At 36.8% G+C, this 24107-nt stretch overlaps 4 protein-coding genes across 8 annotated transcripts; 2 read left to right on the top strand and 2 right to left on the bottom strand.

Annotated features, from left to right (window-relative positions):
- Positions 1–4650: 4650 nt before the first annotated feature.
- Positions 4651–5886, bottom strand: LOC132180500 (uncharacterized). The gene has a single exon (XM_059593353.1). It carries the CDS (start codon positions 5782–5784, stop codon positions 4945–4947), a length of 840 nt encoding a protein of 279 aa, XP_059449336.1. The 5' UTR covers positions 5785–5886; the 3' UTR covers positions 4651–4944.
- Positions 5887–7029: 1143 nt separating this feature from the next.
- On the bottom strand, positions 7030–12636 carry LOC132180499 (probable magnesium transporter NIPA8). Of its 2 annotated transcripts, none has more exons than XM_059593352.1 (14): positions 12360–12636; positions 11578–11875; positions 11052–11139; positions 10902–10963; positions 10695–10780; positions 10526–10599; positions 9496–9598; positions 9256–9384; positions 9063–9162; positions 8818–8874; positions 8050–8140; positions 7914–7974; positions 7629–7725; positions 7030–7538 (listed from the first exon to the last, which is right to left on the bottom strand). In XM_059593352.1, the coding sequence occupies exons 2-14, from the start codon at positions 11668–11670 to the stop codon at positions 7329–7331; spliced, it is 1251 nt and encodes a 416-aa protein (XP_059449335.1). In that variant the 5' UTR covers positions 11671–11875; positions 12360–12636; the 3' UTR covers positions 7030–7328. The 2 variants fall into 2 exon arrangements, with proteins under 2 accessions (XP_059449335.1, XP_059449334.1); XM_059593351.1 differs by having other exon boundaries at positions 8818–8937; positions 12360–12635.
- A 239-nt stretch (positions 12637–12875) lies between these two features.
- On the top strand, positions 12876–18063 carry LOC132183266 (DNA cross-link repair protein SNM1). Of its 4 annotated transcripts, XR_009440391.1 has the most exons (11): positions 12876–13366; positions 13563–13743; positions 13865–14104; positions 14225–14369; positions 14838–14972; positions 15062–15128; positions 15278–15355; positions 15604–15656; positions 15794–16348; positions 17080–17141; positions 17495–18063. XR_009440391.1 is itself a non-coding variant. In XM_059596666.1 (9 exons), the coding sequence occupies exons 1-9, from the start codon at positions 12916–12918 to the stop codon at positions 15890–15892; spliced, it is 1449 nt and encodes a 482-aa protein (XP_059452649.1). In that variant the 5' UTR covers positions 12876–12915; the 3' UTR covers positions 15893–16508. The 4 variants fall into 4 exon arrangements, 1 of the variants encoding a protein (XP_059452649.1); XR_009440390.1 differs by having other exon boundaries at positions 17080–18063; XR_009440389.1 differs by lacking the exons at positions 17080–17141; positions 17495–18063 and having other exon boundaries at positions 15794–16138; positions 16271–16508.
- A 2623-nt stretch (positions 18064–20686) lies between these two features.
- LOC132182800 (cytochrome b-c1 complex subunit Rieske-4, mitochondrial-like) lies at positions 20687–24017 on the top strand. The gene is made up of 2 exons (XM_059596145.1): positions 20687–20983; positions 23099–24017. Exons 1-2 carry the CDS (start codon positions 20782–20784, stop codon positions 23740–23742), a joined length of 846 nt encoding a protein of 281 aa, XP_059452128.1. The 5' UTR covers positions 20687–20781; the 3' UTR covers positions 23743–24017.
- The last annotated feature ends 90 nt before the right edge of the window (positions 24018–24107 follow it).

Raw genomic sequence — 24107 nt, 5'->3', positions numbered from 1 at the left:
AGACACATACGTTTGCCACTTGGAATACTCCTTATGGCTACATTGTGCTCATTAACTTGATTTGTCTACAATACAAAGGTTCATATTTATAGGGTAATGTCTAAATACAATTATTGTAATCAAATCCTCTTGATTTGATTACAATCAACCCATAAATAAAGAATATTTGATATCCACATAATTATGGAATATACAGAAAATATTATATATTTTACATATGATGTGTGATACAGCCACGACTTAAACCTAACTTTAGCCCAATTTCTAGACCAAATTTCTCTCTCTAGTTTAAGGCTCTCTCTCTCTCCTCCACATGCATTTTTTTTTTTTAAAAAAAAACTTAAGAGAAAAGTTGGGCCAAAGTTGGATTTAAGTTGTGCCTTTATCATTTTCCTTAACATATATTCTAACATCTCCGCTCAAACTCAAGGTGGAATATTCTAAAACCTTGAGTTTGAAATCAGAAACAATAATGACAGAGGTGGCGGAGGCCGGAAATGAGCCATAGATGGTGATGACTGCCGGAAGAGATAGATGCTAGCGGGGAGGCCAGCGATGGCGGCAGGTGGCTGGTGAATGCAGATGCAAAAGGGGCGACAATGGACTAAAACTCTAAAAGTGGCTGACAACGGGCCAGAGCTGACAATGAGCCAAACTTCAAAAGGGGCCGACAACGGGCTAAAATCCAAAAGGGGTCGACAACAGGCCAGGGCTGATAATGAGACAAACTTCAAAAGGGGCTGACAACGGGCCAAAAATAAAAAATAAAAAATAATAAAAGAAAAAAAAAAAAAGAAAAACGAGCCCACTCGGGTGGTTATCAGATTGACGCATTGAATTTGACCGACGTGTGGTGCACATGGTGAAGCATGGAGGAGCGTGGCAAGTGGATGTAGCGAAGCAATGAGATTGTTGGAGAGAATACCCGAAAAGGTCAATGATGTTAAAGGCCACAAGAAAGTGGCTCTAATACCATGTTGAAATATATAGCTTTTATATCATGTTGAAATAATGAAGATGTGAAAATATGAGTAGAAGCAATATAGAAAATGAACACAAAAAATTTTACGGGTGATTCGGTGTTAGACACCTTTGGTAGACGTATACGTTCACCACTTGGAATACCCCTTAGGGTTACATTGTTCTCATTAACTTAATTTGTTTACAATACAAATGTTCATATTTATAGGGTAATGTCTAAATACAATTATTGTAATCAAATCTCCTTGATTTGATTACAATCACAATATTTAATTACAATCAACCCATAAATAAATAATATTTGATATCAACATAATTATGAAATATATGAAAAATACTATATATTTTCCATATATTCTAACAGTTTCCACCATAATTGAAAACGTGTCTTTCTTCTTCAATAAGACCGGGAAGATTGTATATATCCCATATTGAGACTATTGAAAATACTCGAGAAGCTGCGTAGATCAAGTTGACAGTAATTATAGGAGAAATTAAGAGAATTGACAATTAGCCAAAATCAATGAATACTAAATAAGTTTGTTTGTATCTGGGAGCTGAAAAGTTTATCAGCTATTCACGTTGACATGCAAGAAAACACTTCGATTGTTTCTCACAGCTCTTACACTTTTCTTATGTACATATGCTTCCAAACTATATATTAATATACATAAATTAATATCATTAATCAAGACAGTACTCATTAAGTTGAATGAAATTCCCGTTATTTAAAAAAGACAGATCGGGAGATGCTCCCAATGTTTGCTTTTGCTAGAGCCGTTGCAAAAGCAACAACTAATTAACATTTTTTTTTTTTTTTTTTTTTTCATGTTTAGCGTTAACATGTTTGGTTATGTTGTATTCTACTTTTCTCTGAAATAAATGAAAAGGGAAATTACGTTTTTGGAAGTGGAAGGCACCCAATTGAAGGCTTCTTTAAAACTTTATTCTTAAAATAATTAATATATATATATATGCACAGTTGATTGAGCTCGATCATCATCTTCCAGCTATAAAATCCAAACCATTTCACCTTCCATATATCTTCTCTCATAGTCATAGGGTTTTCTTTTCTTCTGCGACTGCGAGGTTTCCTAGACCTCGTAGAAACAAGAAAAGAAAACCCTCGAGCTAGCTAGCTCACCTCTTCTCATCTTTATCTTGTTAATTTCATTATTGTGATTATTATTACTAGATATCGATCTTATTCTAGAGAGAAAAATTGAGCAAGCTCGCGATCGATTGCTCATATATAGTCATATGATATATGATATATGATATATGATATATGATATATGGAGGTTCATAATTCTCCGCGGGTAATTGCCAAGAGGCTATGGAATGTGTTGAGGATCACGTACTTGATGGTGAGGAAGGGAGTGATATCAAAGAGGAAGTTGATGATGGGCATGAATTTGATGATGAAGAGAGGGAGGCTCCTCAGAAAATCATTAAGCAATCTCATTTCCAATCACCATATTCACTGCTCTAAGAACGCCGCACGTGGCATACAGGAATACGAATTCTCTTGCAGCAACAGCCCTGCTCCTGTTTTTTTCCACGTACAGCCAAAGCGCAAACAGTACCATTACTACTTCCCCTGCATCAATGACCCTCAGCCTCATCAGGTTATAGAAGAAGCTGATGATGATGAAGAGCTCAAGGCCATTAATGCTTTGGTGCCCAACACCCCGCCGGCCCGGAGAACTCATTCAAATTTCGATTTGATGCCTTTGATTTCGAGATCATGAAGCGTCTCTCTCCATTTTCCGTAAGGGTATCAAATTATTCATCAGAGGATATTGATGAGAACGAGGGAGGAAACTGGCAAGTTGATGAGGAGGCTGAGGAATTCATCAGACGCTTTTATGAGCAACTACGGCTACAAAGCCGCATGCAACTACGTACTGCAGTACCAGGAGACATATGCTTGCTAGAGGATATATCCAACTGATCATCACTAATCAACTATATATATATCATCATCGCCATCTTCTACCGTTTACATAACATGGGGATATATTATATATAGAGATCATCCCTTTTGGTCTGCCATATCTACATCTTGTAAATTTTTTTGTGAATTTGTTTTCCCACTTAATTTCCATTTGTTTGCCTATTACTATTTCTTCCTGCGCGCTGTTGTTTGCATTGGGGTTTTTAATTAATTAATGAATATTTGATGATAACGGCAATGTGATGTATGGATTTGGAGCATCAACATCTCCTCACCGGTACCTTATAGTTATATATATGTTCAAACAGCAGGTCTCTGGTTTGAATTGTTTGATGCTAGTGGAAAAAATGGAAATAATATATCTACTTCTGCTTTTGCGTTTTAGGCCCATCAACGCTCACACGTACACCTGCCTTTTCCCACTTGACACGCTGCAGAAATCATTCCAAAAAACTCTGGCGGTGCTTTGCCTTCACTTCTAGGTGTCCTTTAAAATTTAAGCATGTGAGAGCTATTTTCTTATTCAAATTTTTATTTTCTGATTAGTACTTCCATGATCCTTTGAACAAGCGCTAGCTAGAGGAGTGGGGCCGTCCTCACCTATATATATATTGGATTGAGATATCTGGTACTTCTCCTAAAATTGCCTATGAGTTTTTTTTTTATTTAAATTCTGTCACTCATTTTCATCCAACAGCTACTAACTTGCCACATGTCTCATCCAATATAAAATAATAAAATATTATTTTAAATTTAAAAATAAATATAAAATAAAATAATAAATTAATTTATTAAAAAATAAAATAATTAAAAAAATAAAATGAAATGACTTCCTTCCCCTAGGGGGTGGCCGGCCACCCCAGCTTAGCCTAGGGGTGGGGGTATATAAGCCGGCTGGTAGCAAGTTGAGTACAAATATTAATTGTACCCGCCCGGCCACATTGAGGTAGAGGTAGACAAATTAATGAACCCTAAAGTGAGTAGGTGCATGATATTATATGTAGGTATATATGTCTTTAATTAATTTATATTTCTATTAGCTTTATTTTGTAACGGACACTCCAGGAATTAACTAATTTTAGTAATTATCTTGGTAGGCTTAGAAGGAACAGGAATCCTATATATATATATATATATGGTAAGTAGCTCAAACGTCAAGTCTCCAACTACCGCTACTGAAGTTAAAATGGAACGAATGCTTGCTTAAAACCTTATTTATTTGTTTCTTTGTTTAATTAGATTAATTTGGTAGGTAGCAATATATAAGAAAAGAAAAACACTTAGACGACGACGACGATATCCCAACCAACTGTGGTCGTGATTAGTTGTGACCTAAGAACCTGTTTATAATTTAATTTAATTGACAGCCGGGCCGGGGCGTGTAAAGAATAAAATTATTTCTTAGATCTAAGATCTTCCTTCCTTTAATATTAAGGCATATATCTATCTTAATTAATTATTACAATTTCAACAGAATCTTTTATTTCTTAGTACATATATATCTGTTTTACGATGGCTTAAATTTTACACAACATCGATCCCGAAATTCACTCCTTGTAATTAAGTTGAGAAGTGATACAAAAATTTCCTTGATAAAAATTTCGAGAAAAATGCTCTTAAAAAATTCAAGGGTGAGAATTTAATTACAGTAATTAATCGAATAGTTCAAATTTATTATAATAAATATCAATAAATAAATAGAGTTATAGATAAAAGAGAAAATTGATATTATCCTTCAATCACTTTAGTTAAATCCTCAACAAATGTAATAAGGCATACAACCGGATCCCAAAGAAAAGCCTTATCCAAACAGCCTGGGCCGCCCTGGGGGCTGGAGCTACGGCTACCTACCATATCAATTATCATGCATTTATATATATATATAATGAGAAATAAACAGAAATTGATGAGATAACAACCTACAGCTAGCCAGCGCGCGTGTCCAAGTGGAGACCATTAGCTAGCTATAGACTCTATAGTTGATGCATGCTACCTAAAAGCCCACTTCACCTGCCATTCCAGTAAGAAGGAGCAGGCCGATACCTTCCAGCTCTAACACCATTTGACCACGGCTGTCCACCATCAGATGAGCCGCCGCCACCGGGGCCTCCAAATTCGTACACCTCGGGTGCCCATGGGTAGAGATGTGGACGACGAGGGTGGTAACACGCCCCATGCAGCATGGGAGGCGGCCGTGGGGGAAACAAGGGATGGGGCGGTGGTGGCGGTGGTGGATAATAGGCATCTGCTGCTGCAGGGGGATAGTAAGTTTGATGGGACGACGGATACTCTTGTAAATATTGTGGCGCAGATAAAGGTTCCTGTTCCTCGGAGAGATTTTGAACTAGTTCTAATGTGGGATAATGAATCTCATGCGAAGAAGAAGAAGAAGGAGTAGTAGTAGTTCCTATTTTTCCACTGACCTTGTAAGAGAAATTCAAAACGCCATTGGGTTTGCCGTCACTCGCCTGGACCTGATAACTCACGAACCGGACAGCACCCAAGTTGGATTCTTGGGTGAGATCCTTGAAGCCCACGCGGACTTCTCCGATGCTCTTGTCTCCAAACATAACACCTTGATGCCGCAGATCAAAATGAAGAAACAGGTGGTCACAATCCTCAAATGAAATCTCATTCAAATCAAATTGCATCTCCTGATTCCATTCAGGATTCCCATCTCCTTCTCCGTCAGCCGGAGTCCTCTGTTTCTGATTTCGCTCCAGTTTTTTGTTTGGATCATCACTGACTATTGAGACAAGCGCATAACCTGAGAGTTTCTGGAAGAAATTGAATGCCCTCAGATCTTTGCAGGACAACACTTTGAGTTCTAAGGAGTTGGATTCCATGGCTTTCTTCTTTCTTCTTTCTTTCTTTCTTTCTTTTACCCTTATCAAAGCCCACTTAACTTAGCTAGATCCTAAATATCCCAATTTTGAAACATCCGCCACAAGAAATAAACACTTTGGCAAGGCCCACGAACGGAACATTTAAACCGGAGAATAGACTAATGTTAGGACCATTCTAAAGTAGAAGTACTTTTTTAAATTATGATTAGATCAAAATTCAAGCATAATTTATCTAAAATTTAATGGTAATTTTAAAAGTCACATTAATTTTAGAAGAATAAAAAAATGATCTCTATCACTATTCCTGAAGAATATCTAATTAGATATAGTAGTAAAATATTTCTGTCTTTTCATATTTTAAGATGACAAAAATACTCCTACACAATATAACTAGATATTTTCGGTTCATTTAAATTGAAGATTATCCAAATTCCCATAAAGACTTTCCCTCTTCCCATTTATTGCTTAAATAAAAAATAAAATAAAAAGTTGGCCCCACGACCACGAAGACGGCAACTTGAACAAGAGAAATGCTAATTCAATACCACAATCGCATAAAACATAAGGCTGGATTTGAACCCGGAAGCTCAAGGTTAACCTATGAGCTGCCAAGCTACTCTACCCCTGCAACGAGTACAAGGATTGGGAACTAATGGACAAAGTACACCCCTTTTGCCATAGAATTTGGATTCTCTCCGATTCGAACAGAAGAATATCAAATTAATTATATTAAAAGTATATTTTTATCATCTTAAAAAGTAAAAAGATCAAAATATTCATCCATTATAACTACCCTTACCATATATAAAATAGCTTATTTATACAAAATGGTAAAGAGGTTATACAAAATGGTCAAGAGGCCATCAACGTGGCAAAAATTAATAGTCCTTAAATAAGAAGCCCTTATTAAAAAGAGTAATGTTACATTTTATACGCACTAATTTACATGTTTTAAATGATTGATATTTTAAGTTACTTAAAACACATCATATTAGGCTTATTAGCGGATGCGACATGAGTGATCTTGATTATTATAATAATAATTATAATGAATATTTTTTTAATTAAAAAAAGAAAAGAAAAGAAAAGAAAAGAAAAAGTGAAACCAATGTACACATTCTACAAGCTCTTGATTTGTTGGGTTTAGTAGCTAAAGATCGTAATGAAATCCCATCCAGGTTTTTCAGGTTTGGCCTCGCAAGCGAGACATAGCTCCGGTACTATTATCTAAAGGTCATAAGGTTATAGATTCAACCAAATTTTACTCCCAAAGGATACATCATGTATGCTCATAGAGTATTCCTAACTTTGCCATTCCTCTTCCTTTTTCAGTACAAAGTCCAGAAAGAAATATTCCTTTTTTTTTTTTTTTTTTTTTTGTCTTTATATTATGTATTCCAGTATATACAATGCTATAACGTATCACACGTTTGAGTGTAGCAGCAGAATTATCGAGAGTGGTAAAACAATGAACCCTAAACAATTGTACCGCTAAAGAGAGGAGTATAAAATAAAATCTTCCAGGCAGACATTTGCTACTTCTATTAAAGGTTATCCGAGAAACCTGGTCTTGCGTTTAGCATTTTTTCACCATCTTCATCCATCGAGATCTTGCTCCAACCAGAATTTCTCATGGAAAGAATCTTAGCCCGGTCGAACCCACTTCCTCTAAAGCCTGTAATCTTTGATGACACCATGGGCATCACAAGACCTGCAGATGCATTGATTGAATCCTCTCCAATACCTAGTGATATCTGCAGAGAGATACAAGGCCACATATATATAGTTAATTATCAACTCATATTCACCATTGAAAAAGATCTGTTCATGCCAATTAGCACCACCTTTGCCTTGGCTATTATATCTGTAGTCTTCATCAGCATTCCTTGCACAAATGATCGCGTGTCTTTACTGTGTGCCTCTTCAGATGGCTCAACCAACCTAAAACAGATAAATACACAGTTGAACACATCTATGTTGGACAGTTCAATAGCTTAAAACTTATTTTTCTCAAGTAATTACTTGTGTTCTTACTCTATTTCAAACCTGTAAAGAGTATAAAAGGTTTGAAACTCAAAGACTGAATGAAGAGAGATGATTTTCACAGTACGTCAAAGAATGTAGTATACCTGTCCACTTCTGTTCCGGACACCTCAGAAACTAAAGATGAATTGTCTTTGACTTCACCACCTGAAAATTTTCTGAATAAGTTCCGGTCTTTATCTTCTAGATCCTACAAATTAGCAGCCACCACAATCAAATTACCTTTGGACTCATCAGGTGCCAGCAAAGAAATGCCTACAAAGACGGACATCATTCCTAGTATGAACATAGTCGTCCTTAGTGCATCAAGTACCTGTTTTGAGGAATAGAGGATAAAACACTCAATAAAGCCACAATCATTAAGAAGAGTAATGCTACATATTACACACATTTCCACTAGGCTGATGTAGAAGCACTCATCAGCCCTTCAATCAATTATTGTTTTAAAAAAAAACTAAAAAAATTCAAGGACTGATGGACATTGCCACATCAGCCTAGTGAGATGAGGTGTAGTATGTAGCATTACTCCATCAAGAATACATACATCAAAAGCATCAAACAAGCTGCATGTTATTTGTGTCTAGACAGAACACCCGTCTGATGGGCATTCTCCAGATGGTCAAACTGATGGAGCCACTGTCTACATCAATTGAATATCTTCAACCATACGCTGGAACTATATGATTCAATTATAGGTATTAAATTCTCAAATAAAAGATAATCAAGACAAAAAGGGTTCCTATTGTATCATCCCAAGAAGTCTAAGGGTGAAACTTGATTCATGGAGAGGTGAAGGTGAGGCAAAATGAGCATTTCCAAAGACCCATTATGTCCCATCCACTCTCAAATAAGACCCAACTGACCAAATTTGTTCCCTCCCCTCACTGGCTAACTTTGTTCCCTCCCTCCTTGGTTTTCTTTGCCGTTAAACCATATGAAGCAGAATTTCTTTTATTTGCATGGTCAAAACATAATTTTGAGAGAACCTACCTGATATTCTTGAAAGTATATGAATCCCGTACAAATAGAGAAGAAAGTCCAAGCAATCTGAAACATAGGAACAATAAGAATTGCATCGAACAGTGACAATCCTTCATTTAACCTTGTCATCTGCATTAGTTGGAGAAATAGAATGTGTGAATTTATACAGAAGTTCGATAGAACAAGCATTAAATTTTAGCCAAAGTAACATTTTGGAAACCAAGGGGAAAAAGAATTTCTGCTATAATTTTTACCCAAAATCCAGCTGTACTAAGAAATAAAAGAAGCATGGAGTAAGTGAACCAGCCGTGTAACTGATAACCACTATACATGGCCAATCGTAACAGATTAGATCTGAAAATAAAAAACTTGAAGTTAGAAAAACGTAACTGCACAATTTTATTGGTTATCTCAGAAGAGGAACAATATCCAACGTAGCTAACTTACAGAGATTTTGCAAATAACACAGAGCATGATCCTACAGCACCTGAAACTATAGCATAAGAGAAAGGAAGCAGCATATGCCAATACGGTCTAAGGTCTTGCCCAGAAACAGCAAGCATAAGTTCTCCTCTCCTGTGTATACAACATGTTCAGTATAAAAGGGTAGATGGAAGCGTGCTGACATTATAATCAAATAAATAAAGATACATAACAATAGCAAACCAGTCAGCTCACAGTGCTCACCGATAGATGGAGTGATGCAAGGCAACAACTAAGATCAAAGTCAGACAGTAAAAAAGGAAGGTAATGTTGCTGTATTTCTCCACCAACTGTTCTGGTGTATAAACTGAAATGGAAACATATAGTCAAGCATTAATTTCTTTATTGACTGGTAAAGCCATTTAATGTATGGGCTGATTTACCACGTTTTTTCTTTTCTTTCTTCTTTTCATGCATGCTAGATCCAAATCACATGCTTGTATATTTTTTGCTGTTGCTGGTTACCACAGGTAGGAAAAATGTTGCTATAACCCTAGCCTTCCAAGCTAACGATGCCAAAAAAAAAAAAAAAAACAGATAGCGTGTCCATTAAGTTCCCAGTGGAAGAAGCAGAATGCTTCCACATTTTCTTCCTGTTAAAATAAATAATACTGTTTCTAATAGCCTAATCTTTTAGTTTATCAAAATAAATAATACTGTTTCTAACAGCTGAAGCTTTTAGTTTATCATCTGGAATTTACCACTCATTACTTAAGTTCATTGCGATATATAGGGGGCTATCGCTAACTACTATGCTAGGCTACCGAGCTTACAGTATAGTTTTCATGATTAGATTGATATAGAATGATTTATCCAATCAAACATCAGTAAGAAAATGTTTCTTGTTTTTAGAAACTGCAATAATAGGCTAGACACTCTTTTTTGGGTGTCAGATGTGATAGAGCTAGGATTTAGTTAAATGGGAGTTTCAGTTCTTGATGAGCATGGTATATCTCTTTGTGTGTGTACACTAGAACAAAATGGAATGAATGAATAACATTTGCCTATTGGGATGGGGTTAACCTTGTCATATCGTGCTCAAGACCAATTTTCTGCCAAAATAATGGATCATATAAGCTAGCTTTGAGGGTGTGACACACATCTCACAACATTAATGTTCAAGTGCTCGACACTAATAACTCAAAAAATATTGTTCAGAAGATAGGCAGTGCAGTGCATACGGCAGTATGCATGAAATAAAGAGACATAGATGTCTCAAAAGCGAGCCACATACCAGGAGACTGATGGTTGCCAAAAGCGACGAGAAAAATGTTTCCAAGGACAATAAAAGCTGTGGCAACCAGTATTCTGTAAAACAAAAGGCAACATTAAGAGTTTGAGATAATAAAGTGGTGTGCAATGTTATGGTTCTGAAATTAAGTTCAGTTCAGATTTTTACATACTTGACAGTCACCATTTTGTTCAACACGAAGTAAGCAAATGCAATATTGGATACAAATTGAATAGATCCCAGGGCCGCAAGAAGAGACTGCATCAATTGGGAAAAAACAATTAGAAAGAAAAGATAAACCTAGTTATTGGACATTTATACTTGTGTCCCTCTTAAAACATGTACTCAGAAGGCCTGGAGATATATAATTAATACTTACCTGAGCAGCATATCCAAAGGAAATGAAATTAAGGCAATTGCCAAGAAGGAAAAATATAATCCCTGCAAAATAAGAATCACTCTATATTTCAGACTGAAAGCAGGAGTAAACCGCATGTAGAAAATTAAGCAGAATGACACTAGAATTTACCTACTCTCCAAGTGTGGAAGTGTATTATAGGCTTCAAAGTCAGCTTTCCGTTTGTTCCATCACTTTCTAGCATAGAATGCCTTTCTCTCTACAGACAATATAGTAAGATTTATCAATAGCTTACATCATGATGAAAAGATGTAAATGAATGCTCTTTTAATGTCAGATTAACAACATGAATCCGTAATAGAATGAGATCTAGCAGGTCAGAATTGTTCATGTTCACAATAAGCTCAATTGCTTGACTGTTTCCCAGAACTGTAAGCTAAATAAGATTTAAGAACATATAGTGAAAACAGTATCAGGATCATCCTGCCAAAAGAGGTAACTAGTGCTTTGTACATACTGCTGCATGCTCAACCAACTATGTGTAGCATATAAATAAAATTGCTCGAGTTCTATACAAGATAATGCATATGCCAAATTTCTCCAACAAGTAACAATACCATGGGGAAAAAAAAAAAAAGAGGAAGGAAAATTAGGATATGAGATTGCAGCACAAGAATTAGATGGCAGAAAAGTTTACCTCGTTGTGACCTAATTTAAGAAGGTTTGTTCCAAAGTTGATGGCAATGCTGCCAAAGAGGTTGATGAAGGCTCCAATGATCCACTCCCCCATGGCTTAAACGATGTGAAGCCGTGAAGGAGATCCCGCAAGCAACTGAATCTGAAGCTGCGGTTTAGAGTTCCGAATTGTCACATAATAGAGTAACAAATGCTCAAAAGCCGATGAGTAGTCATCTATAGATTGATGAGGCTACAGAAGTTAGTTCAACCGAACATCTGCATAAGAACTTGATGATATATATTGTGGGTTGTCTTTCCTGCACAAAATCATGTATTTAAGACATAAAAATAATTAAGATAATCCCATATCAATTAAGATTTAAGAAATAAGAGAGATGCAGCTGCAATATTTAAATCTAGAACTTGTTTTTCAAGTATTGGATTGGAGAAGAACACCATAATACAAATAAAAGGGAAGGGTTACATAGGGAGATCCTTCCCACTATTAATTCTAATGGAAGAACACCATAAGTTACATGGCAACAAATCTGGACAAAAGAAGGAACCATATTAGCTTATTAATTGGCAACAGATTCCTGGATTCCATCAATGTTTAAAACGAATATTCTTAAGAGACATTAAAATTATCAAAAATCAGAATTCGATTCAATCTAGATCAATCACGGCATGATAATTAGCGCATGGATTCAAGGGAAGGCATCAAACAAATAAACCACAGGATCAGAAAAAAATGAAGAAGGAAAAGAAGAGAAGAGATGGAAGGAGCTTGGGAGCTTTTACCTTTTGAGGAACTAACTTCTCAATGGAGGAAGCAGAAGAAGGAAGAATTGGGGTACTTTTGGTTTCTAATGATTCGATTGCTTCGAGTCTCGCAGCGGATCCAAAGGCCAAAAGAAGAACAACAACTAATTTTACACACTTTTTTTGTTGGTATAAAAAGAATTTTATATCAATCTTTTGGTCCCAAAATAATCAGGAAAGCACGATTGTCCATTGTCCAAGATGGGGAGGAGAGAGAGAGAGAGAGAGAGGTTGTGGAGTCAATAGCATACGGCGCGTGATACTTTTCAAGACGACTGGACCAGTCTTTTTTACCCAACGCCAATGCCGCCGTACTCAACTGTCGGTAAAGGAATCAGGTAGGCGCGAGTCTACGATAACCAATTGCAGTCGAGGGCATTCGTCGGATTGACCGGTCACTTTATTTTTGGTGGGCTCCACACTCCCACCAATGTTTTTTTTTTTTTGTTTTTTTTGGTTGAATGTGATTCATTTCAATTTTGAAAGATACAGAGGGAGGGAGGGAGTGAGGGAGAGAGTGTAGCTAGGGTAGAAAATGCATGCAGACGGAGAAGATGAAATTACACATGAAACAACCTCCGATATCCCCTCATTTCTGCTCTTCTCGTCGGACCCAGAAGACGAGAATAACGCTCCTGCTAAACATCCCTCAACAACCGACCACCAAGCCTACTATGAACAAGACGACACTTTCGCTTCCGATTTCTTTCGCTGCGGAGCCGATTGGTCTTGCCTATTACCGCAGGACCAAGACAGTAGTATTTCTACTACTTCACGCAATTCGGAGAGAAACCTGAAACAAACCAATTTGTTCCAGATGTGGGGACTGAAAAGACCCCATCTCCAAAACGTCCCGTCTCGAACCCCTTTGATTTTAAAGAAGATGAAGATTGGGAGGGAAGGATCACCCCATCTCAGAAACGCCACCACCACCACCGACACCGCTAATCGCCCCCGTCTTTGCCCCTTCTACAAAAAAATCCCCGGTCGGCCGTCTGCTTTTCTTTAATTTTCTCCTCTTTTCTTTAGAATAGTATCCTCAATACATCAATAATCTTTTACAAAGTTAATCTCACGGATTGCTGAGTGGAAAAGACATTTGTCATACTCACACCTATGCACCGTTACATACAATTATTATTTTATTTTTTCTATAATCACCAGATCCCTTTGATCATACAGGCACGCCCTTCACTGTTGATGCATTCCGCTATGGTCGTGTTGAAGGATGCTCCGCATATTTTCTAACCCATTTCCATAGCGACCACTATGGCGGACTCAATAAGGGATGGTCGCATGGCCCCATCTATTGCACCCCCCTCACTGCTCGCCTCCTTACAATGCGTCTCTCCGTAAATCCATCGTAAGGACCAGTTCGAAATTTTACAAGTGATGTCTACTTCCTTTTGTAATTATACATATGAAGTTTCTCATGTTTCATGTAACAATTAATTGGGGTTTGTTTCATATCCTGCTGTATGCAGATTTATCTGTCCTTTGGAGCTAAACATTGAACATGTAATCGAAAGAGTCAAAGTGACATTACTAGAAGCTAATCATTGCCCAGGTGCAGCTATGATTCACTTTCGTCTCTCAAATGGCCAATCCTATTTGCATACAGGAGACTTCAGAGCTTGTAAACTGGTGCAAGATTATCCCCTTCTTCGAAATGAACGAGTAAATGTACTTTACCTGGATACAACATATTGCAACCCAAAGTACAAGTAAGAAACTTCTCTCTTGTAAACTCTTTACGAGTCCCCCCTATCAAATCTTGCTGTTACTTCTTTCATTTGTTTTTACCTTATTTTAAGTAGTTTTTTAGACAACATATGCTGTTTCAGGTTCCCTTCCAAAGAAGATGTCTTAAGTTATGTTGTCAGAATTACCCAGAACTGTCTTAAAAAGCAACCAAAAACTCTTGTTGTTGTTGGAGCCTATAGCATTGGCAAAGAATGTGTTTATCTAGCTATTTCCAAGGCATTAGGGGTACGTTGTTCACTTTCTTTCCTATTTGACTTTTGCTTGTATTTTTATTTCAAGGAGCAATTATTTATTTTGTGCCGTCCATCTTTATTTGAAAAGCATTCCATAAAGTTTGTGGAATGCAATTTATGCTTATGAGCACTGAAATGGTCTGAAAAGAGGGAAAGCTGACCCTGACTGGTGATGATCTTTATCTAAATCAGGCCACTTTTATCATTAGATTTTGAACTAAACTAGTTTGGCGTTGTTTTGTATGATGTGTGATTTAAACAACTGATTTTACGGCTTTGGGCAACTGATTTTTGTAAGTTATATATCTGCTTGTTTGATTGCAGTTATAAAATTTCCCAGTAGTAGCAATTGCAAGATTTCTTTACAATAAAATTTTTGTATTGTGATGATCCACGACTCAATACTTTGCCTAATTATTTGTGAGTTACACATTACCTATTGTTCTTATAACTACGCTAGGTTAAAATATATGCAAACGCTTCAAGGAGACGAATTTTGCAGTCTTTTGGCTGGCCCGAGCTTTCTGACATTCTCTGTTTGAATGGAAAGGACACACCTCTTCATGTTCTGCCTATGTCATCCCTGAAATTTGAGGTTTGATTCTGGGACCTCTCCTAGTAGTTTTGATGCAAGGATTTCATCTTTCTTATGTCAATTGATCATCTTCATTGTTTCTCTTAAAGACTCTTAAGGATTATTTGAAGACCTTCATGGGTCAATTTGTGGCAGTTTTGGCATTTCGGCCAACAGGTGAATCATACACTCTTATGCAAACTTTGAGTTCTTGAACTATGGGTGCATCTTCTTCTTCGTCTTCTTGTATTTTTGCTGTTGCGAGAAATTCTGAAATTTAAATCCTCAGAAGTATCAATTCTTCTCTATCCTATTCATTTCTCTAGGTTGGACCTACTCTGAGACCATAGGCAACCAACTGGATCTAATCAAACCTGGTTCTAAAGGCAATGTCACAATTTATGGTAAGATACTTAGGGCTTTGCAGTTTTAGCTGGTGAATATATGAAGCACTTTCAAATGCACCATAGTCCTACAATTTATTGTTTGCATCCGTCGGCTGTCATGATTTGGTTTATGGTTTCTAAAATTGTTTGAGATACTGAAATTTTGCCTCGGCTGTGCATCTATATCTTACTGGATTAATTTCTTTGGTTCTTTAATAGTTATTGTTCTGAAGTATGATAAAAATCTGTTATTGCTGTTTTTGCAGGGGTTCCATATAGTGAGCACTCCAGTTTCACTGAACTACGAGAATTTGTTCAGGTCTGATTCTGTAATTCTTGCCCTTTATCTTACCCTACATATTAGACAAACTTGTCTGATAGACTGATACTAGCTGCAATGCACACAAATAACTTACGTTCATCTTGTACTTGCCCTGTTTATTTGTCCCTTCACAGTGTTTGAGGCCTGAAAAGATTATTCCTACCGTCAATGTTGGTACTGCAGCTAATCGAGACAAGATGCACTCCTACTTCAGAGAATGGCTGAAAGGTTGACGTCCTAGCAAAGGTTTACAAATGAATTTTTCAATTTCAGATCTACCTTATAACCTTAGAGCCTGTGATAAATGGACTCTTTATTTGTCTTTCCTATCACAATAATTTGATTGGATGCTTGATCCAAAGCGTGTTTCTGCAAGTTCCTCCAAGCACTGCAACATTAGCTTGTCATATCCATGACCATTCATCATATAGTAAAGAGTTCACAAGTTGGCTGCAGATGGTTTCACTGGAGTATGCAGGGTAAGCAGAGAGCTTCAGTGTTTCAGCTTTGATTTTTACTTTACGGAAAAGAGTCCTCTGATTCTTGGGAAAAACAATTAAATGAGGAGTCAAGACAAAACATTTAATGGATTTGTAATCCTTTCATGACAGTGTTTGTAATCTTCTCAAATCTGCATCTATGTTCCCTGCACCCTTGAAAAATATGAAGATTTGTATTACGTTTCTCAGGTATGAATTTCAGATTTCTACCATTCTGGAATATGTAATAGCTGTAACCTCACCAATGTCATGCAAGTTGGAAAAGGTTGGATCTTCCTAATTGTTTGTACTTCAATTTATAGACCTTGGCAATGGTAATGAAATTGATGAAGTGATCTCTTATATGTTTTTTGTGAGGCTTCGTCCCACAAAGCTTTTGGTAGTAAACCAATGTAACATTTGAATTTTAGATTCTTAACTGTCTAAGTTTTCCATCTCTTACCTTTACCAAGAGACCATGAAAAGGGCTAGGTTTCCTCATTTTTTCTTGCATGTCTGATTTTAATTTGTGGAGTAGGTCAAAAATTCACATTGATTTGTAAAGAGTGTAATAAATTTCTATAACCATCTTGAATATCATACATATATAAAAGATTACGCTCCTTAATTTTTATCCTGGTTGGTGAGTTGGGAGAGATATCAAGAATTTGTAAGGAACTAATTTCAACAACCATATGATGAATCATCATACTCATAGGAATGTCTAATAAACAATCCTTTTACCTTGTTAACTGCAACACTCATTTTTAAAAGATTTAGTTGCGAGAGTCGTAGACCACCATCTTGCTTGTAGCCAATTGCTTGCTTTGATTCTTGTCATGCCTTGATCTAGCCTGCTGGGAAGTTGGCGTGTAATTGAGGGCCGCACATTGATGTTATTTTAGTTCTTGCTGCTACTTTGATTACTCTGTATTAATCAGATTTGAGGAGGAACAAAGTCTGGCAGACTTGAATCGAGGACTTGCATGGGTACTTCACAATGGTAAGAAACAAGCTCCTGATTTTGTCGATTTTTCCCTTGGCTCCTGGTGATTTGATCGTGTCCCAAAGAAAGAAAACAGAAGAGAAAAACAATGGGATTAGTCCAAATCCTACAATCATCCTAACAGATTATGCAACAAAAAGTGCAGTATCTACCAATGCAACGTATAAGTGATACTAGGTATTTTCCCATGGATTATGAATGGTTAATTTTCCTGGAATCAAGTCTGCGATATCAACCCTGAATTTCCAATATAAAGACCTTATGTCGACGATTAATTGGAATTGGAAATAAGCTCATTTAGACGAGAACTGTGTCTCCAGATTTTGGTTTTTTTTTTTTTTTTTTTGCAGAATCAGATTGCAAAATCCTGACTTGCAGGACTACTCTTTTAGGCCTTACCCCTGGTTAAGGTCGTCCAGTTGGTACCACATACATTTTGGAAACCAGAGAAGCTGATTTTATCTGAACTTTGCTCATCATAGGTTTGCTTATCTTCCTTTGAAGTCCAGAGAGTTCTGAAGAACTTGAGTCTCTCAAGCCACCACTCTACGCCTACGCTCTCTCTTGGTATGTTTCCCCTGCACCTTTTTGTATAACTCTTGGCAGAGCTTGAGATAGAAGACAGAGAAGAGGCATGAGAGAAGCACCCATTCCATTCATGTAGGTGTAGGTTCAAACAGCCAAAACCTAGCCATGGAGACGCCCCCAACTGTGGGGGCGTTACTTGCAAACCTTCACGGCAGAAATTTTACTCGTTATAAACTTCCAATATTCCATAACCAGACATTCAACATCTTTGTTCCTTCGCCCATAAACCAGACATCCAACCTCCACCATTGCACCTTCATCTCGTAGAATAGACATAGGATAGTAATGTTATTAAGTATATTGTTATATTATTATCATATAACTTAATGATGTGACAGTAAAAACCAGTCTTTAATCTTAAGTGTATAATAGTTTACTAAATAATATTTACTCTATGTAGTGTACCCGTGTAAGACTTCTCCAAATATTTTTATTTTTCTTTTTTTAAATTGTGTTGTAATATAGTTGCTTGTTCGTCGTCCTATGTTAACAAAACAAATCCAAAATGCTTAGTTTGTAATAGCAACATGAGACATATAACAAGATTTAACATGATTCAACCAACTCTCACAAAACCCACTAAAATCTAAGACCGATTATATGGATTTCAACACTATCTTAAGTACCCAAAACAAAGAGAATAATTTTTATAGGGACTTTGCATAAACTAAGTTCTTTATGACTTCCCATGAGACAATGGCACACCAGCGTGGATAAACTTGAGAATACTAGATTTTTCTGTATTATCTTCAATTCATCGAAAACATTTACATTAATCAATAAAAATAATAATAAAAAAAAATTGGAGGATTTATAAGAATGACATGTATGATTTAGTATTTTCCAATGTACAATATGTAGGATTTAAAAAAAATAAAAAAATAAAAAAATAAAAAATAAATTGAGTAATGTTAAAAACTATATCAATCCATTGGGCTAATGTGGCATCACTTCTTAGTTTTTTTTTAAAAAAAAAATACATAAGGGCTAATCCAAAGACTAATAGGTACGACCACATTAGCCCAATAAAATGAGTTGAATGAGAGTGTAATTTTTAGAGTAATGCTAAAAAATATAAGGTTAAATGTCTTTCCAGTACATGTGTTTTACGCCAAAATCAAATAACCATCTTAGTGTTAAAAAATATCACAAATAGTTCATATGGTAAGCAAATAAACCCACTTAGTACTTTCGTTATAATTTTGTTAATTTTTTTGACGGAGCTCTATGTCACCCTTATACATGGATTGGTACTTGTGGTTTTAAAGCAACATGTGGCGTGGTACCTATGTTTTTTGCTGTCATGTTAGATTTAAAAATATTTAAAATAATATGTAACAAAAAAAACAAAAAAAAATATGAGGAGTTAGGTTGAGGTGACTACCCACCCCCATTTTAGTTAGGGGGGTGGCTCAAAAATGGGGCCACCCCCAATGGGTAACCAGGGGGTGGTCGAACCACCCCCATGGCCTATAGGGGTGGTTCGGCCACCCCCTACTTTCAAAATGAGGGTGGTCGAACCACCCTCAAGAGCCTTGGGGTGGCTTGGCCACCCTTGTTTGACCTGGGGGTGGCTTTGGCCACCCCAGGCCAGGCAATTTAAGGGTGGCCGAACCACCTACAAGAATCAAATAAAGAAAAAAATTTAAAGAGTTTGTTTTTTAGGGTGACCGAATCACCCCAAAGGTCATGGAGTGGCTTCACTAGCTTGTGTGGGGGTGGCCAAAGCCGCCCTCAAGCCAAATGGGGGTGGTGGAGCCATCCCCAAAGGCAAGCCCTTAAATATCTTTATTTCTTTATTTTTTTTTTAGGAGAAACTTCACTTTGGCTCATTGAACTTTCACCTTATTTTATAAATCCTTCCTGAACTTCAAAATCTGTCATTTTGGACTTCTGAACTTTCAATTACTCTTAATTAGAACCTTTCCATTAATGTTAGCCGTTAAAAATACAAAAAAGACCAAAATGTCCTTGATGTTCATTTTTTCTAAAAATAAAAAAATGTTTTGGAAGTTGAAATTTTATACAAAAGTCAGGAATATAAACGTTATGTAACATTTAAACTTTGACGAAGGTCCACATTGAGAGTAAATGAAAGTTCAAGAGTCCAAAATGAGAGATTTGAAAGTTTAGGGGAAGTTTGTAAAATCGAGTAGAAGTTTAAGGGACCAAAGTAAAGTTTTTTTTTTTTTTTAATTTGACCCTTGGAGGTGGCCGAACCACCCTTATGGCCTAAGGGTGGTTCAGCCATAGGAGTGGTTTGCCCACCCCCTGACTGCCCATTGGGGGTGGCTCAAGACACCCTCTAACTAAAATGGGGGTGGCTTATGGCCAAAATGGGGTGACCAACAACCCCCAACCCAACTCTCCATTTTTTTTTTTTGTTGGTTAATTGGTGATTTCTGATTTTTGGTTTTTGGTTACATATTATTTTAAATGTTTTTTAATCTAATGCAACACACAAAAACACAGGTACTGCACCACGTTTCGCCTTAAAACCATGGGTACTAGTCCACGTGTAAGGGTGACGTGGAGCACCATAAAAAAAAAAAAAAAACTAACAAAATCATGACAAAAATACCAAGTAAATTTACTTGCTTACTATAGGTACAATTTGTGACAATTTTAAAAATAGATGTGACTATTTGATTCTAATGCAAATCACATATATTGAAAAGACATTTAACTTAAAACTATATTTATATTGGATTTTTTTTTCTTCCATTTAAATTTTTAATCAAAGATAAATAAAGCATGTCAGCTTAATATGCTAGCTAGATGGACGCTAGAATTCTAATTTGTACCATTGCTCTCCTTAATATGCATTGTCCGTGTGGGTTGGGCGTCCAGCCGCGTCCTGATGGACTAACAGGCGACGTGTCAGAATCAGAGGCACGATCTGATTGGAACCCCATCACGTTCAATTTTTTCTCTTCTCTCTGTCTCTCTCTCTCTCTCTCTCTCTCTCTCTCAAGAGTTGGCCTTTTTATCTCTCTCCTCCAAAAGTGTCCCAAATACTTGGCGAGGTTAAAATCAGTGATAGAAGAAGATGTTGAGGGTTGCAGCGAGGCGGCTATCGTCTTTGTCTCCGTCGTCGCCGTGGAGGCTCAACCAGGCGGCCTCGTCCCTCGTCTCCCATGATTTCCTCGTCAACGGCGGTGATTCGTCGTCGATCGATCACCCCAGATCAAACGGCTCCGCCTACTCCTCCTTTTCTCTCAGACCTGACCTATTCCACCTCCCCTTCAGAGGTTAGGGTTTCTTCCTCTTCCCTTTAATATACTCACAAAAGATTTCGTATTTCTTTTCTTATAATCGAAACAGAAATAAAAAAGAATTTCTTATAATCACTGTCGATTCATCGAATTAGGACTTTTTTTTATTGTGGAATTATTATAGGATTGCGTTTGGCAAGTTTTTGATAATGATTGTAGTCTAGTCTGCGTTAATTTTTTTTTTTTTTTTTTTGGGATTTTGTTATGTTGCGGAAATTTTGTAAGCAATAACAAAGCTATATCTTCATTGCTTGATTGAGATTGCTTTTGTGTTATATATTTTTGATATTTGGGGGAGCGCGAGCTGTGTATATTGCTGTGGTTAAAGGAGAGTGGAAACTAGTTTTCAAGGTTGGATATAACTGTAGGACTACGTTTCGTATGGGAAACGAAGGTTCGAAATTGCTGTTACTGAAGCTGTAAACAGATGGCAGGATTTGGTCGGTGTTTATAGAAATGACCTTTTTGTTTTTATTTTTTAAACCATGTCTGGTTGGAATTCTTGTGTGGTTGAATTCTTATTTTCTTTTCTTCTTTTCTTCTTCTGTTTTTTTTTTTTCTTTTTTTCTTTTTCTTTTTGTTTCTTTTTCGTTTTTTTTTTTCTTGCATTTTGGTTCAAGTAAAAGTGAAGGAGAGCATAACTGGAGTTCAGGTGTACCTAACTCAAGCTGCCTCTTGAAATTGCAATTTATTGATATGAGATGCGCAACATTATATTTTGTTGTCTAAACGATGTTTTTTAATAAATTTTTGTGTTGGATGAGTCAACCTCAAAATGGAAATGTTGAAGAATAGGCTTTCTTATACAACCAAAGAGAATTTAGCTTTTGCTGGTTTGGATTCAACAACTTGTAACTTATTATTACTTCATCCTAGTAAGATCCATATGTAGATTGATAATATCAAATATTTAGTTGTATTTGAATGTGTTTATCATCTCGTAGTCCTCATATACTATTGTTAGTTTGTTACTACCTGTTGATAATTATTTGTTAGTAAAATATTTTTTTGGGATAAGTAATTATTTGTTAGTAAAATGACAACTCCTTCCCCATTATTCCATTATTACTAGATGGAGTTTGAGGTTGTGGGTCGTGTTTTGGTAAGTGCTTGTGTAACATACCAAGTAAAAAAGAAAAGGCTATTTTACATGAGATTTGAAAGACAGGAATACTTTGATATCTAAAATTTGAGTTATGGTATTTTTTTATGTATAAATCTGTGGTCCTGTGGTACTCTGTTGTTATCAGTGATGGGAAATATCCTGATACAACCAGCTGAAGACTTTATTTATAGAAAGGGTTGTGGAGTTAAATGTTGTTATTCATCTTAATAGATTTTTTTCCACCTTGTTTAATGTGCTGCTTTTAGTCATTTGCAATGGTGCATTTATATCTTTTGTGCATAAAGAATGCAATACTATAAAACAGGATGGTATCCTCTTCCTAATCTTAATTATATGCTTTTTTAGAGTTGCTGTTTGAGCAACTATAGCTTGTGTTTGAAATGATATTTAAGGAAGACTGAGTTAAGATGGGCAATGGAAGAATCTTCATGGTCTCCAAGGCAATGTCTTCAGGGTTTACATTTCTTCAACAAGCCCTAGGATAATGAGTTATGTATGGCTCCCAGCATTACATTTGGACTGATTTGCTTTTCAGACGAGATACAAACATAGGCTTATCCAACCAGATGTGCTGATATGCATAAGTCAACGCATAAGAATATGTATTTCCATACTCCCTGTTTCCAGAGTTTGTTCTTTCGTTTCTTGTGATTACCAAGGTACCTGGGACATAAAAGTAAAGGTAGCTGAAAAAAGCATGAAGGTTGTATGTCAAGATGAGGAAAAAAAAAAAAACCTTGAAAACGAATAAATATTCTGTTTCTTTCATCATGAAGCAAGTTGCGCCTGATTGTTGGTGTCTATTTGGAGCTTGTCATCACCATTTGCCTTTTAAAGCTTGGACGGCTTTTTCCATTGGTTTGTTTGCATTCTGAAATATACATATTGTTGAGTGAAGACATGGTAGTGCATTTTGCTTGTGCTTTTTCTTATGATTCTTCTTGGCAAATGTTTGGTTATTCCAGGTTTTGCTTCTGAGTCTCTGATGCCAACAAAGGAAAACGGCATAGTTGCAGATGTTCCTGCCACTGTGGCAGCTGTTAAGAACCCTACATCAAAGATAGTTTATGATGACCACAACCATGAGCGTTATCCTCCAGGTGACCCCAGTAAGCGGGCATTTGCCTATTTTGTCCTGACCGGTGGTAGGTTTGTTTATGCCTCGCTGATTCGTCTCCTTGTCCTCAAGTTTGTGTTGAGCATGTCAGCAAGCAAGGATGTTCTTGCACTGGCCTCACTTGAGGTTGATATCTCCAGTATTGAGCCAGGCTCCACTGTGACTGTTAAGTGGCGTGGAAAGCCAGTCTTCATCAGGCGCCGAACTGAGGATGATATAAAGCTGGCAAATAGTGTCGATATTGGATCTCTTCGTGACCCACAGCAGGACTCAGAGAGGGTTAAGGACCCTGAATGGCTTATCGTTGTTGGGGTCTGCACACATCTAGGTTGCATTCCATTGCCAAATGCTGGTGATTTTGGTGGATGGTTTTGCCCATGCCATGGATCCCATTATGATGTCTCTGGCAGGATTCGTAAAGGGCCAGCTCCATACAATTTGGAGGTACCTACTTACACCTTTTTGGATGAGAACAAGTTAATGATTGGTTGAGAATTGGGGTTTCTTGCAAACAGCAGTTATTTCGCGATTCCAATATATTTAATTTGATCCGATAATGTCGAAGATTTGTTGTGGACATTTTTTATTTGAGCCCCTTCTTGGGCATGTTTAGAAATGTTCGTGTAACTTGGATTTTGTAAACTGGTACTGTTGGTGATGCTCTGAATTCTGAATAAGTTGCCTGGCCTCTTTGCTGAGCTTTGATGATTTTAAAACTCTTTCTACAATTTCAGGAAGCAGGTATAAAATTATTCAATTAGGTTTGCTGCTCTGGTGTCATGGTTATGACTTATGAGTAATGGTGTTTTGTTTGCACTTTCTCCTCTTTTCTTTTTTTTTTTTTTTTTTTTTTTGGG

Source organism: Corylus avellana, chromosome ca5 (assembly GCF_901000735.1).
Source record: "Corylus avellana chromosome ca5, CavTom2PMs-1.0".
Lineage (NCBI taxonomy): Eukaryota > Viridiplantae > Streptophyta > Magnoliopsida > Fagales > Betulaceae > Corylus > Corylus avellana.
This window is presented reverse-complemented; position numbering and strand designations above follow the sequence as displayed.

Coding starts and splice junctions, on each gene's coding strand:
- LOC132180499 (XM_059593351.1), bottom strand. CDS start 11,670: ATGGGGGAGTGGATCATTGGAGCCTTCATCAACCTCTTTGGCAGCATT. Junction 11,140..11,577: donor TTAAATTAGGTCACAACGAG/GTAAACTTTTCT, acceptor TATTGTCTGTAG/AGAGAAAGGCATTCTATGCT. Junction 8,938..9,062: donor TTAGTACAGCTGGATTTTGG/GTAAAAATTATA, acceptor CAACTAATGCAG/ATGACAAGGTTAAATGAAGG.
- LOC132182800 (XM_059596145.1), top strand. CDS start 20,782: ATGTTGAGGGTTGCAGCGAGGCGGCTATCGTCTTTGTCTCCGTCGTCG. Junction 20,984..23,098: donor ATTCCACCTCCCCTTCAGAG/GTTAGGGTTTCT, acceptor TGGTTATTCCAG/GTTTTGCTTCTGAGTCTCTG.
- LOC132180500 (XM_059593353.1), bottom strand. CDS start 5,784: ATGGAATCCAACTCCTTAGAACTCAAAGTGTTGTCCTGCAAAGATCTG.
- LOC132183266 (XM_059596666.1), top strand. CDS start 12,916: ATGCATGCAGACGGAGAAGATGAAATTACACATGAAACAACCTCCGAT. Junction 13,367..13,562: donor CTTCTACAAAAAAATCCCCG/GTCGGCCGTCTG, acceptor TTGATCATACAG/GCACGCCCTTCACTGTTGAT. Junction 14,105..14,224: donor TATTGCAACCCAAAGTACAA/GTAAGAAACTTC, acceptor ATGCTGTTTCAG/GTTCCCTTCCAAAGAAGATG.